The following is a 15,085-nucleotide window of genomic DNA, read 5'->3' as shown; positions in this document are numbered from 1 at the left end:
GAGCAGGTGGTGTTACAGCCACAAACACTGTCTCAGTCAGGGTGTCCATGTGTTACAGGTGGAGCAGATGGTGTTACAGCCACAAACACTGTCTCAGTCAGGGTGTCCATGTGTTACAGGTGGAGCAGATGGTGTTACAGCCACAAACACTGTCTCAGTCAGGGTGTCCATGTGTTACAGGTGGAGCAGGTGGTGTTACAGCCACAAACAGTCTCAGTCAGGGTGTCCATGTGTTACAGGTGGAGCAGGTGGTGTTACAGCCACAAACACAGTCTCAGTCAGGGTGTCCATGTGTTACAGGTGGAGCAGGTGGTGTTACAGCCACAAACACTGTCTCAGTCAGGGTGTCCATGTGTTACAGGTGGAGCAGATGGTGTTACAGCCACAAACACTGTCTCAGTCAGGGTGTCCATGTGTTACAGGTGGAGCAGATGGTGTTACAGCCACAAACACTGTCTCAGTCAGGGTGTCCATGTGTTACAGGTGGAGCAGATGGTGTTACAGCCACAAACACTGTCTCAGTCAGGGTGTCCATGTGTTACAGGTGGAGCAGATGGTGTTACAGCCACAAACACTGTCTCAGTCAGGGTGTCCATGTGTTACAGGTGGAGCAGATGGTGTTACAGCCACAAACACTGTCTCAGTCAGGGTGTCCATGTGTTACAGGTGGAGCAGGTGGTGTTACAGCCACAAACACAGTCTCAGTCAGGGTGTCCATGTGTTACAGGTGGAGCAGATGGTGTTACAGCCACAAACACAGTCTCAGTCAGGGTGTCCATGTGTTACAGGTGGAGCAGATGGTGTTACAGCCACAAACACTGTCTCAGTCAGGGTGTCCATGTGTTACAGGTGGAGCAGGTGGTGTTACAGCCACAAACAGTCTCAGTCAGGGTGTCCATGTGTTACAGGTGGAGCAGATGGTGTTACAGCCACAAACACTGTCTCAGTCAGGGTGTCCATGTGTTACAGGTGGAGCAGATGGTGTTACAGCCACAAACACTGTCTCAGTCAGGGTGTCCATGTGTTACAGGTGGAGCAGGTGGTGTTACAGCCACAAACAGTCTCAGTCAGGGTGTCCATGTGTTACAGGTGGAGCAGGTGGTGTTACAGCCACAAACACAGTCTCAGTCAGGGTGTCCATGTGTTACAGGTGGAGCAGGTGGTGTTACAGCCACAAACACTGTCTCAGTCAGGGTGTCCATGTGTTACAGGTGGAGCAGATGATGTTACAGCCACAAACACTGTCTCAGTCAGGGTGTCCATGTGTTACAGGTGGAGCAGATGGTGTTACAGCCACAAACACTGTCTCAGTCAGGGTGTCCATGTGTTACAGGTGGAGCAGGTGGTGTTACAGCCACAAACAGTCTCAGTCAGGGTGTCCATGTGTTACAGGTGGAGCAGGTGGTGTTACAGCCACAAACACAGTCTCAGTCAGGGTGTCCATGTGTTACAGGTGGAGCAGGTGGTGTTACAGCCACAAACACTGTCTCAGTCAGGGTGTCCATGTGTTACAGGTGGAGCAGATGGTGTTACAGCCACAAACACTGTCTCAGTCAGGGTGTCCATGTGTTACAGGTGGAGCAGATGGTGTTACAGCCACAAACACTGTCTCAGTCAGGGTGTCCATGTGTTACAGGTGGAGCAGATGGTGTTACAGCCACAAACACTGTCTCAGTCAGGGTGTCCATGTGTTACAGGTGGAGCAGATGGTGTTACAGCCACAAACACTGTCTCAGTCAGGGTGTCCATGTGTTACAGGTGGAGCAGATGGTGTTACAGCCACAAACACTGTCTCAGTCAGGGTGTCCATGTGTTACAGGTGGAGCAGGTGGTGTTACAGCCACAAACACAGTCTCAGTCAGGGTGTCCATGTGTTACAGGTGGAGCAGATGGTGTTACAGCCACAAACACAGTCTCAGTCAGGGTGTCCATGTGTTACAGGTGGAGCAGGTGGTGTTACAGCCACAAACACAGTCTCAGTCAGGGTGTCCATGTGTTACAGGTGGAGCAGGTGGTGTTACAGCCACAAACACAGTCTCAGTCAGGGTGTCCATGTGTTACAGGTGGAGCAGATGGTGTTACAGCCACAAACACAGTCTCAGTCATGGTGTCCATGTGTTACAGGTGGAGCAGGTGGTGTTACAGCCACAAACACAGTCTCAGTCAGGGTGTCCATGTGTTACAGGTGGAGCAGGTGGTGTTACAGCCACAAACACAGTCTCAGTCAGGGTGTCCATGTGTTACAGGTGGAGCAGGTGGTGTTACAGCCACAAACACAGTCTCAGTCAGGGTGTCCACGTGTTACAGGTGGAGCAGGTGGTGTTACAGCCACAAACACAGTCTCAGTCAGGGTGTCCACGTGTTACAGGTGGAGCAGGTGGTGTTACAGCCACAAACACAGTCTCAGTCAAAGTGTCCATGTGTTACAGGTGGAGCAGGTGGTGTTACAGCCACAAACACAGTCTCAGTCAGGGTGTCCATGTGTTACAGGTGGAGCAGATGGTGTTACAGCCACAAACACAGTCTCAGTCAGGGTGTCCACGTGTTACAGGTGGAGCAGGTGGTGTTACAGCCACAAACACAGTCTCAGTCAAAGTGTCCATGTGTTACAGGTGGAGCAGGTGGTGTTACAGCCACAAACACAGTCTCAGTCAGGGTGTCCATGTGTTACAGGTGGAGCAGATGGTGTTACAGCCACAAACACAGTCTCAGGTTTGATGGGACTGAAGGCAGACGGCTCGCCCTGGCCAAGTGTTGGAGCTGGCAAACGCAGCACCTATGGAGGCGTGTCAGGTAAACACTCTCATCATTGTTGGAGGACACCTGCATTGATGGAAACTACTCCACTTCATACTTTTGTCTCCTGTCATGGAAATGTTCTTAAAGACGATCCTTTAGTGACAAATAGCTTTAAAATGATTTATTAAAGTAACAAACAAATAATAACAAGCTTTGCAAAGCGAGACCAGAACGATACATCCGTTCGTTCCAGCTTGTTCTAACTTCTTTAGAATTGGACATGACAATTATACATTCTCAGAAGTCCCACCCTCCATGCTCATTTACATACAGTACACCAGTGGAATGAATACTCAAGTCCTGTGAAGGGAAGAGGGTGTCGTTTGCCCAGAGGAGGGGGGTCACTCAGGAAAGGGGAGCAATTTAGCTCTGTTGGGGGTCAAGAATAAATGACACATATGCCCAGGTCAACTAAAGTCCACATGTTACATCAAAGACACAGGAGACAGAGCTTGATCAGATAATAGATCTCTTGCTAAGTGTCACATTCCTGAGCCCAATAAACAACTTTTGGTACCCAGTTGAAAGAACATCATCTATTAAAACGAGTACAAGTAATTTTGCTATCACACTCCTCATCAATCAAACTATTGATGGAAACTACTCCACTTCATACTTTTGTCTCCTCATCAAGTCAAACTAGTAAAAAGTGCAGAACTCTGTGGTTGAGAAAAAGTGTGTTTTAGAATTTCTGTTCCAGATTACAATTAAAACTATTTCCCAAAGTATAAGTTGCATCAGTCACAACTGTGTCATTAGAGCACGGGTGTCAAACTCAAGGCTTAAGAGCGAGATCTGGCTCGCCACATCATTTTAAATGGCCCGCCAAAGCCAGGAAATAACCTGCGTCAACAAAGTCTTTGATCTTGTCTCACTGAACATATTCCTTCTTTCTGTTTGGACATAAAAATACACAAACTGCTTGCCATTGTGTGTCTTTTCAACTTGAATAGTCAAACATTTATCCTATTATGAGACGGGATACATTCGTTAAAATGAAAATAAATACTTAGATATCTGCTTAACTTATGATTCTAAAGCATGTAGTCCATCAAATTGTTCACTGTAAAAATGACACTAAAATGTAGGGTAAAGAACTGTTAGGTCAGTTTCTAGAAAACAAAGGTGGCGTTTTTCCATTTTCGGTATGTATGTTTTGAAAACTATCATACAATCTACTGGTTTCATTTCAGCAAACACAAAAAAAGATGTAATAATAAGATGCATAGGCAACTATGTAATAATAAAATGAGGCCAATCCTCATACATTTATAATCATACATCTTTAAATGTTACTAACGGCCCTCTGAAAGCAGCCATGTGGCCCTCAATTAAAAGGAGTTTGACCCCGCAGCGTAAGCGGAAACACGACAAATTATCGTTTATCCGAATTCACTACTAATTCACGTCCGAATCGTGACTTACTAATCACGATTCGGAATGAATTAAAAACATAGAGCGGGTGCCCATCATTGGACTGCGAGCGCCCCCTTGAGGGCCACCAAAACGTAAGTGTTTCTCCTCCGTGGTCCGTATGGACTGAGTTGTAATACACCTTTCCACCACTAGTGGCAGTCATGACAACATCAAACAAACAGAAGAAGTCTGGAGCTAAAGTAAGAGAGAAGTTTCTTAAGCGCAAAAATTATGACTTTGCACTTTAATTTTAATGACAGTTTATATCAGAAACATATGTCATGATTATTATTATTTATTATTAATTTATTGAGAATGTATTACTTTTAGCAAAACATAGACTGTAAGTTTTAATAAATAATTCTAATAAACCTGAATAAGTATCCAAATTATTCTTACATTCATTTTCACGAGTCTATATGAGGATTTTTATTTAAGAAACATATAATTTATTATTAATTTAGTTCAAATGTATTCATATTAGCACTGCGTAATTGTATGTACATTTAATTTTCATCAGCTTTCTTGAATACTTTCATTTTCAGTGTATTTGAGTAGTATTTATTTTTGTAATCAGCCCGACCCAAGCCTTGATTATAATATTTGTGATCAACACATGCTTTCATGTCATTTGACAACGTAGTAAACTGTAAGTAAGTTAGATATCAATTATCGAATACAATTAAAATCAAGAGTAAAATTACTAATTCAGTGTTAAAATTTGAGTTTATATTTAAATATAATTTATAGTTAATATTTCTGTAGTGGAAAAGTAGGGCCCTGGCGTCATTTAAGTGAAGAACCCCTGGTTTAGAGCAACTCTGCACGTATACATCATATGTCTGCAGCCAAGACCTTTTGTTACTTGTAACCTGTTTTATTCTACTTTATATACTGTTGCCTTTGGACCAGATCTTCTTCTGGTCACTCCCCAGGTTCGTTTGATGACACATAAGCTGGTTTTAACTGAATCCCAGACAGAATAGCTTATTTTGATATTTTATTCCAAAGCTTTGGGAGACCACCCTATGACAACACATTCAAATCGCATCGCCTAAGTCGATCTGCTAATACCCCGGAAGTCCTGCCTTTTACACTATTTCACCCGTCCCCTCCTCCCCTCCCTCTCCAGAGTGAATCCACATATCTATTCTCCTTCTAAGCTTGGGACATTTGAGATAAGAAGGGTGTTATGGCGGCTAGTTACATTCCAAGCTTCAAAGTCTACGCATGCCCAACACTTACCTGTTTTCAAATATGACTAGGACCTAAAAAGATATCTATCTCCGTCAATACCAAATAATATCATTGAAGAATGAGTTTGAAGCAAGTTGAACGGAGAATTGATTTTGAGTCTAATCGTCACACAAAAAGTCGTAGTTGAAAGGTGATTTGTTGTAAGCTGGACATCCCTACTGAACTGAACAGGTGCTGCATGAAGAGTTATTCAGCTACACATTAGCATGAACAACATACCAAGTTGTTAGTATGAAATTGAGCAGGAAGCAAGTTTACCAAGCGCTTCATCTCTATTAAATGTTTCATCCTGTGGAGAGTAGACTGTAACGTTTGCTTCTTGAATTATGTCCGTCACTACAAGAAACATGTTAGATGAAGCATATTTTCATGTATAAGACGCACCCGACTATAAGCCGCAGGACGTGTGTTACATGTAGTTTGGAAAAGACATTTTGGAGACATACTGGATCCAGATGTTCTTTTTCAATTGAAAACCATTGTCAGCTTTTTGTATGATGTCCACGGATACAGAAACCTCCAAATCAGTTGTTGTGTGACACTGATAACTGATGCTGATACTGTGAATGCACTTAACGATGCACACGCACTGATATCATGTGTGCAGGTAATGCCATCAGACCCATTGCTCTTAGAGCTGTCTCCGCCATCGCAAGAGCGCTTCCGGGCTTCCCAGTTCTGGCCACTGGAGGGATTGATTCTGCAGAATCTGGCTTACAGTTTCTGCACGCCGGTGCCTCAGTGCTACAGGTACTACAAATATCTGCACACTGGTGCCTCAGTGCTACAGGTACTACAAATATCTGCACACTGGTGCCTCAGTGCTACAGGTACTACAAATATCTGCACGCTGGTGCCTCAGTGCTACAGGTACTACAAATATCTGCACGCTGGTGCCTCAGTGCTACAGGTACTACAAATATCTGCATGCTGGTGCCTCAGTGCTACAGGTACTACAAATATCTGCACACTGGTGCCCCAGTGCTACAGGTACTACAAATATCTGCACGCTGGTGCCTCAGTGCTACAGGTACTACAAATATCTGCACACTGGTGCCTCAGTGCTACAGGTACTACAAATATCTGCACGCTGGTGCCTCAGTGCTACAGGTACTACAAATATCTGCACGCTGGTTCCTCAGTGCTACAGGTACTACAAATATCTGCACACTGGTGCCTCAGTGCTACAGGTACTAGAACTATGCTTCTATGTGGATATTGTTGGTATTGGCTAACCAGATGGTTTAGTTTGGGCTGGTATTAGATGGTTCGTTATCAGTAGGAAAAAGCAGAGTTTATTTAGTTTATTCAGCACGGTGGAACAGTGGTTAGTGCTCCTCATGAATTCAGGTTGGGAGTGTTGACAAGATGTCTGGCATCAACAGGTATGCAGTGCCATCCAGAACCAGGACTTTACCTTGATTGAGGACTACTGTGTGGGTGTGTAAGCAGACTTTGGCTCCTTTGCTCTGTTACCAATCCATCACGTCCACGGTGCTGTGTGTGCTTAGGTTTGAAGACCTTGCTCTACTTGAAGAGCCTTGACCTAAAAGACTGGGATGGTCAGTCTCCTCCAACAGAGAGACACCAGAGGGGGAAACCTATTCCAAAACTGCAAGAAATGGTTGGACAGGTACATCTATCAGTGGGGAAAATAGGGCCATTACTTTCTTTGTACCTTATTGTGTCCCTTTGATGTACCTCATGTTGTTTGTGTGTCCCTTTGATGTACCTCATGTTCTTCTTGTGTTCTTTTGATGTACCTCATGTTCTTCTTGTGTCCCTTTGATGTACCTCATGTTGTTCGTGTTTCCCTTTGATGTACTTCATGTTGTTCTTGTGTGCCTTTGATGTACCTCATGTTATTGTGGTGGCCTTTTGATGTACCTCATGTTGTTCTTGTGTCCCTTTGATGTACCTCATGTTGTTCGTGTTTCCCTTTGATGTACTTCATGTTGTTCTTGTGTGCCTTTGATGTACCTCATGTTATTGTGGTGGCCTTTTGATGTACCTCATGTTGTTCTTGTGTCCCTTTGATGTACCTCAAGTTTTTCTTGTGTCCCTTTGATGTACCTCATGTTGTAGTGGTGTCCTTTTGATGTACCTCATGTTTTTGTGTCCCTTTGATGTACCTCATGTTGTTCTTGTGTCCCTTTGATGTACTTCATGTTCTTCTTGTGTCCCTTTGATGTACCTCATGTTGTTGTGGTGTCCTTTTGATGTACCTCATGTTCTTCTGTCCCTTTGATGTACCTCATGTTATTGTGTCCTTTTGATGTACCTCATATTCTTGTGTCCCTTTGATGTACCTCATGTTGTTCTTGTGTCCCTTTGATGTAGTTCATGTTCTTGTGTCTTTCTGATGTACCTCATGTTGTTCTAGTGTCCCTTTGATGTACCTCATGTTCTTGTGTCCTTTTGATGTACCTCATGTTGTTCTTGTGTCCCTTTGATGTACCTCATGTTATTTTTGTGTCCCTTTGATGTACCTCATGTTCTTGTGTCCCTTTGGTCTTCCTCATGTTGTTTTTGTGTCCCTTTGATGTACCTCATGTTGTTCTTGTGTCCCTTTGATGTAGTTCATGTTCTTCTTGTGTCCCTCTGATGTACCTCATGTTGTTCTAGTGTCCCCTTGATGCACTTCATGTTGTTCTTGTGTCCCTTTGATGTACCTCATGTTGTTCTTGTGTCCCTTTGATGTACCTCATGTTGTTCTAGTGTCCCTTTGATGTACCTCATGTTGTTGTTGTGTGTGTAGAGTCTCCCCAGTTTTGGCCCCTACCTCCAGAAGAGGACGGATGTCATCGCTCAGCACAAGAAAGAGCTCTTAGGTGCCAGCGGTGAAGATGTCTTGGAAACCAAAGTCACAAAAACTGGAGCACCTAAGAAACCAGTTCCAGCTGTCAAGGTTTGTAGGCGTGTCAATAAAAGTGTGCATCATGTGCGTAGACCTGTGAGTTGTACATGTTTTTCTGTTTTTGTTTGCAGGACGTGATAGCAAGAGCGCTGCGCTACATCGGAGCGTACCAAGAACTGAACAATATGGAGCAGGTACTCTTTCCCGCACACATGTACAGGGGTGTCCAAAGTGCATTGTTAGCATTCTTAAGTTAGCATGATCGTTTTTTGCAAATTTAGCGGGTATACAGCTCAGCATCAAATATTTTGTTACTTGACGAATGCTACCTGTTAGCATGCTAACGTTACTAGGCTAGCTTTTTTTATACGTGTCATATTTTTGTACTTGATGTATGCTAACATTACTTTGCTAGCATTTTAAACACATTTTTCTCGTATACATGGCAGATTAATATATTCTGTTATTTGACGCATGCAACAGTTAATATTTAGGATGCGCTAGCTCTTTTTTTTAGCTAGTTTAGCAGCTGTACACCTTACTGTTATATACATTGGTAATTCATTCATGCTAACTGTAAGGATGCTATTGTTAGCATCGTATTTCAAATCAATTGAAGTTGTATTTATCTAGCACTCTTCAGAAACAGGCAAGTAGCAAATGCAAAGTGCTTTACACAACAACAAAAAGAAGAGAAGAAAACACATACTACACCAACACAAAATAAAACACTCAGATACAACTCAGATTAACGCCATCTAAAATATAATGTGAAACATATGATGCTGTTAGCATGCCAGGTTTTGTCGCCCATTTTGCTCGTATGCTTTGTTGACGCTAATTGTTAGCATCTCAGTCGGGCTTTGGCCCTTAAGCATTAACAGGAAAATTCTAACGAAGTTGCATTTTCTAGTTCTTTGAAAATAATCTATATTTTGTACTATACTATATTTTGGTATTAAAATGTATTTTGATACTTTTAAAAATAAAACAAATGAATGTTTTACATGAAGTCTGCCATAATCTAGGAGTAGGTCAGAATAGAATAAAAAGCTTTATGGACATTATATTAAATGTTTCATGATTTGTGGTTGCCACACTCGGTCTGTGCTTTAAGACAAATACAATCATTAGTAAATACTAAAAACAATATTATGGCTAAAAGTACACACGTAAGACAAGTAAATCACACATTGTTAAAGATAAAACACAAATTGGAGCAATTTGTTACAAAATTCAGGCATTTCACTTGCATTAGTTTGCGCTACGTGGGTGGTTTGGACTCTGCTAATATTTGGTGTGAAGTCCAGCAGCTGATGGGAGCTACTGTAGCTAACTACATTTTTTTCAAACTCATCGACACATCTCCAAGATTCTTATGAAAATGTTTACTAAGTTTGAAGTAAAGATTGTTATACTTTAATCATGACACTTTTTCAAGTAGTGTGGCACTGAGCGGTAGTTTTGAAGTCCAAATACTTCCATGTTGTACTTCACACACACTCCTTATAAACCAGTATAATTGTAGTTTTTATTGGTAGTTTTGAAGTCCAAATACCTTCATATTGTACTTCACACACTCCTTATAAACCAGTATAATTGTAGTTTTTATTGGTAGTTTTGAAGTCCAAATACTTCCATGTTGTACTTCACACACACTCCTTATAAACCAGTATAATTGTAGTTTTTATTGGTAGTTTTGAAGTCCAAATACTTCCATGTTGTACTTCACACACACTCCTTATAAACCAGTATAATTGTAGTTTTTATTGGTAGTTTTGAAGTCCAAATACTTCCATGTTGTACTTCACACACACTCCTTATAAACCAGTATAATTGGAGTTTTTATTGGTAGTTTTGAAGTCAAAATACCTCCATATTGTACTTCACACATACTCCTTATAAACCAGTATAATTGTAGTTTTTATTGGTAGTTTTGAAGTCCAAATACCTTCATGTTGTACTTCACACACACTCCTTATAAATGAGTATAATTGTAGTTTTTATTGGTAGTTTTGAAGTCCAAATACTTCCATTTGGTACTTCACACACACTCCTTATAAACCAGTATAATTGTAGTTTTTATTGGTAGTTTTGAAGTCCAAATACTTCCATGTTGTACTTCACACACACTCCTTATAAACCAGTGTAATTGTAGTTTTTATTGGTAGTTTTGAAGTCCAAATACTTCCATGTTGTACTTCACACACACTCCTTATAAACCAGTATAATTGTAGTTTTTGTTGGTAGTTTTGAAGTCAAAATACCTTCATATTGTACTTCCCACACACTCCTTATAAACCAGTATAATTGTAGTTTTTATTGGTAGTTTTGAAGTCAAAATACTTCCATTTGGTACTTCACACACACTCCTTATAAACCAGTATAATTGTAGTTTTTATTGGTAGTTTTGAAGTCCAAATACCTTCATGTTGTACTTCACACACACTCCTTTTAAACCAGTATAATTGTAGTTTTTATTGGTAGTTTTAAAGTCCAAATACTTCCATGTTGTACTTCACACACACTCCTTATATACCAGTATAATTGTAGTTTTTATTGGTAGTTTTGAAGTCCAAATACTTCCATGTTGTACTTCACACACACTCCTTATAAACCAGTATAATTGTAGTTTTTATTGGTAGTTTTGAAGTCCAAATACTTCCATGTTGTACTTCACACACACTCCTTTTAAACCAGTATAATTGTAGTTTTTATTGGTAGTTTTGAAGTCCAAATACCTTCATGTTGTACTTCACACACACTCCTTATAAACCAGTATAATTGTAGTTTTTATTGGTAGTTTTGAAGTCCAAATACCTTCATGTTGTACTTCACACACACTCCTTATAAATGAGTATAATTGTAGTTTTTATTGGTAGTTTTGAAGTCCAAATACTTCCATTTGGTACTTCACACACACTCCTTATAAACCAGTATAATTGTAGTTTTTATTGGTAGTTTTGAAGTCCAAATACTTCCATGTTGTACTTCACACACACTCCTTATAAACCAGTATAATTGTAGTTTTTATGGGTAGTTTTGAAGTCCAAATACTTCCATGTTGTACTTCACACACACTCCTTATAAACCAGTATAATTGTAGTTTTTATTGGTAGTTTTGAAGTCCAAATACTTCCATGTTGTACTTCACACACACTCCTTATAAACCAGTATAATTGTAGTTTTTATTGGTAGTTTTGAAGTCCAAATACCTTCATGTTGTACTTCACACACACTCCTTATAAACCAGTGTAATTGTAGTTTTTATTGGTAGTTTTGAAGTCCAAATACTTCCATGTTGTACTTCACACACACTCCTTATAAACCAGTGTAATTGTAGTTTTTATTGGTAGTTTTGAAGTCCAAATACTTCCATGTTGTACTTCACACACACTCCTTATAAACCAGTATAATTGTAGTTTTTGTTGGTAGTTTTGAAGTCAAAATACCTTCATATTGTACTTCACACACACTCCTTATAAACCAGTATAATTGTAGTTTTTATTGGTAGTTTTGAAGTCAAAATACTTCCATTTGGTACTTCACACACACTCCTTATAAACCAGTATAATTGTAGTTTTTATTGGTAGTTTTGAAGTCCAAATACCTTCATGTTGTACTTCACACACACTCCTTTTAAACCAGTATAATTGTAGTTTTTATTGGTAGTTTTAAAGTCCAAATACTTCCATGTTGTACTTCACACACACTCCTTATATACCAGTATAATTGTAGTTTTTATTGGTAGTTTTGAAGTCCAAATACTTCCATGTTGTACTTCACACACACTCCTTATAAACCAGTATAATTGTAGTTTTTATTGGTAGTTTTGAAGTCTAAATACCTCCATATTTTACTTCACACACACGCCTTATAAACCAGTATAATTGTAGTTTTTATTGGTAGTTTTGAAGTCCAAATACTTTCATGTTGTACTTCACACACACTCCTTATAAACCAGTATAATTGTAGTTTTTATTGGTAGTTTTGAAGTCCAAATACTTCCATGTTGTACTTCACATACACTCCTTATAAACCAGTATAATTGTAGTTTTTATTGGTAGTTTTGAACTCCAAATACTTCCATTTGGTACTTCACACACACTCCTTATAAACCAGTATAATTGTAGTTTTTATTGGTAGTTTTGAAGTCCAAATACCTCCATGTTGTACTTCACACACACTCCTTATAAACCAGTATAATTGTAGTTTTTATTGGTAGTTTTGAACTCCAAATACTTCCATTTGGTACTTCACACACACTCCTTATAAACCAGTATAATTGTAGTTTTTATTGGTAGTTTTGAAGTCCAAATACTTCACACACACTCCTTATAAACCAGTATAATTGTAGTTTTTATTGGTAGTTTTGAAGTCCAAATACCTTCATATTGTACTTCACCTTACTCACCAGTAGAATTGCCTTTATTTGCCATGTTTCCTCCACATTGTGTCTGCTTGTGCGTTCTGTGGGTGTGTGTGCGCTGACACACTCAACATCCTGCTTGGCTCAGCAACGTAACACCAGTATTTTTCATAGTCAGTATAGTACCGTTTACAACTCATTGTTACCGCAGTACTTTATTATTACTGGTATACTGTACAGGTCTTGAAGGTGAAAACTACCAAAATGTGTTAGTCTGTGGCCCTCAATGGAAAAAAAGTTTGGGCACCTCTGATTTAAGACTTTGACAGGTTTATTCATGAGATGCATTCATTTTGAGAGGTGGAACATTTGAGTAGGTTCTCCTTCATAAACACGGTGCACTTATGATCATCTCCTTTGTCCTGAACAGGTCCAGGCTGTGATAGATGAAGAGATGTGTATCAACTGTGGGAAATGCTACATGACTTGCAACGACTCGGGCTATCAGGTAGATCTGGGCGCCGCTCAGGAATGTGACCTGAACATTACTTTGACATTTCAGGAGCAGTGGTGCTTTTAGCTCTAGGCCACACGGGTCGTGGCCTAAGGTTCTATTTGCTCGGGGACACTGCGAGGAACAGATTCATATTTGTTTGTGCTCAGCTGGCATCAGGTCAGGGTATGTACACACCGGCCTTACCAACCACCAATTGGTAAGGCCTATGAGCTATGAGAAGCAATACAGTAGCAATGTCTGCCTTTACACCGTTCTACTATCATGGTTGTAGTTTGCAGTGGTCCAGTATTGTTGAATTAGGTCCTGACATCGAGCTACTCAAACTTAACGTTGGAATGTTATACTATCATGGTTGTAGTTTGCAGTGGTCCAGTATAAACCCAGCAGACACAAGACATTGAAACCACGTTGGGAACTTGTTGAATTAGGTCCTGACTTTGAGCTACTGAACTTAACGTTGGATCAACATGCTTTTTGAAGACGTTTAATCAATGTCCGGTTCTGACGTTGATTTGACTATTGACATGTGGTCATTTCCCAACCATCAACGTTGTCTCAATTTACTAATACAACTACTTTGCAACCTTGTTTGGAAGTCAGTTTTTAAAGAACAAGTAAGTATAATCAACGTTGTATTGATGTCTTGTGCCTGCTGGGAAGAATCAGGGAGGGCCAACCAGCATTCAGGACAAAGCAGATCAATGCCCTGCAGAAGGAAAGTATCTTCTGGACAAATGGACAGAATATTCCGGTTAGCTCTACAAGCATCAGCTCGATGGAGATCCAGCAGTACTGAACGGCTGGCAAGAAACACCGAATGAAGGCTGGCAGTCTGTACTATGCAAGGAAGACAAAGAGGGGAAGCCAGCAGGAAAACACAACATTGGTGCAAGCAAGAGATGAGGCGATGACCACCACCCTAAATGCTATCTGCAACACCTGGAGTATGACTACCGCTGCCATTGAAAATAAATCTTCAACATCATCAGCTTGATCCATCACCCAAGCAAAGTGACGCTGAAGATCATTCTAAACAGAATGAAGGTCCTTATTGCTGAAGAACAAGCAGGTTTCAGGGGGTTTGAGCTAAGAATAACCTGTGAAGGATATCTCCAGATCTCTACCAACTCTTTGTCAACTTCAAAAAGGCCTTAGCATGCACCATGAGGAAGTACAACATCAATGCCAACCTAGTACGACTCGTAAAGCAGCTGTAGGACAAAGCCACAAGTGCCGCCCTTCTGAACAACAACTCGGCGACTGGGTCTGCACTACCCTCGGAGTACGTCAGTGATGCCGCCTCTCTCATTCTTTTCAAATTGTTCTTAGAAAGGATCATGGAAGTAGCCTTGGAAGACCACGACGCCACAATTTCCATTGGAGGAAGACTTTCTACAAATCTCAGATTTACAGATGACATTGATGACCAGTACCTGGCCAGCTTGGTTGACCATCTTGACAAATCCTCTGCAATTTAGCCTCCAACAAATAACAGGAGTTAGAAACATTCTGGTCCTGATTCAGACCAATTTGGGCTGTTAGCGATCCACAACGATGGTTTTACCACACAATACCTCAATGCTAACGAGGGGAGCTCCCACTTCAATGACTGTCCTTGGATTGACAGTAGGATTGCTTGTTTGCTTCCCAACAGTTATTTTTCTCACTACGATAGGGCGAACCCATCCTTGCTCAGGCGGACTTTCCTGGTATTGGGGTTTTGGCACCAGGCCGGTAAACTACATCCGACCAATCTAAGTCCAAGACTAGATGTGACCAATCTAAGTCTGTGAGCATGTACTGATGAAGCCTACTTGGATGAAAGGCGAAACGTCTTCTGTACAAATCCATCAGTCCAGTTGTGATGGAT

The 15,085-nt window shown here is 40.8% G+C and overlaps 1 protein-coding gene across 2 annotated transcripts in view; it reads left to right on the top strand.

Moving 5' to 3' along the window:
- LOC133544912 (dihydropyrimidine dehydrogenase [NADP(+)]-like) overlaps positions 1 to 15,085 on the top strand; it is a 70,753-nt gene that overhangs the window by 52,654 nt on the left and 3,014 nt on the right. For both annotated transcript variants that reach the window (XM_061890155.1, XM_061890154.1), the window contains 7 exons: positions 2,674 to 2,793; positions 6,080 to 6,222; positions 6,858 to 6,912; positions 6,984 to 7,105; positions 8,231 to 8,380; positions 8,461 to 8,523; positions 13,129 to 13,206. In XM_061890155.1, the coding sequence (XP_061746139.1) occupies positions 2,674 to 2,793; positions 6,080 to 6,222; positions 6,858 to 6,912; positions 6,984 to 7,105; positions 8,231 to 8,380; positions 8,461 to 8,523; positions 13,129 to 13,206 (731 nt within the window). The remainder of the gene's footprint in view (positions 1 to 2,673; positions 2,794 to 6,079; positions 6,223 to 6,857; positions 6,913 to 6,983; positions 7,106 to 8,230; positions 8,381 to 8,460; positions 8,524 to 13,128; positions 13,207 to 15,085) is intronic.

Source organism: Nerophis ophidion, linkage group LG28 (assembly GCF_033978795.1).
Source record: "Nerophis ophidion isolate RoL-2023_Sa linkage group LG28, RoL_Noph_v1.0, whole genome shotgun sequence".
Classification (NCBI taxonomy): Eukaryota; Metazoa; Chordata; class Actinopteri; order Syngnathiformes; family Syngnathidae; genus Nerophis; species Nerophis ophidion.
Note: the sequence above shows the minus strand (reverse complement) of the source record. Positions and strands in the feature narration are given on the sequence as shown.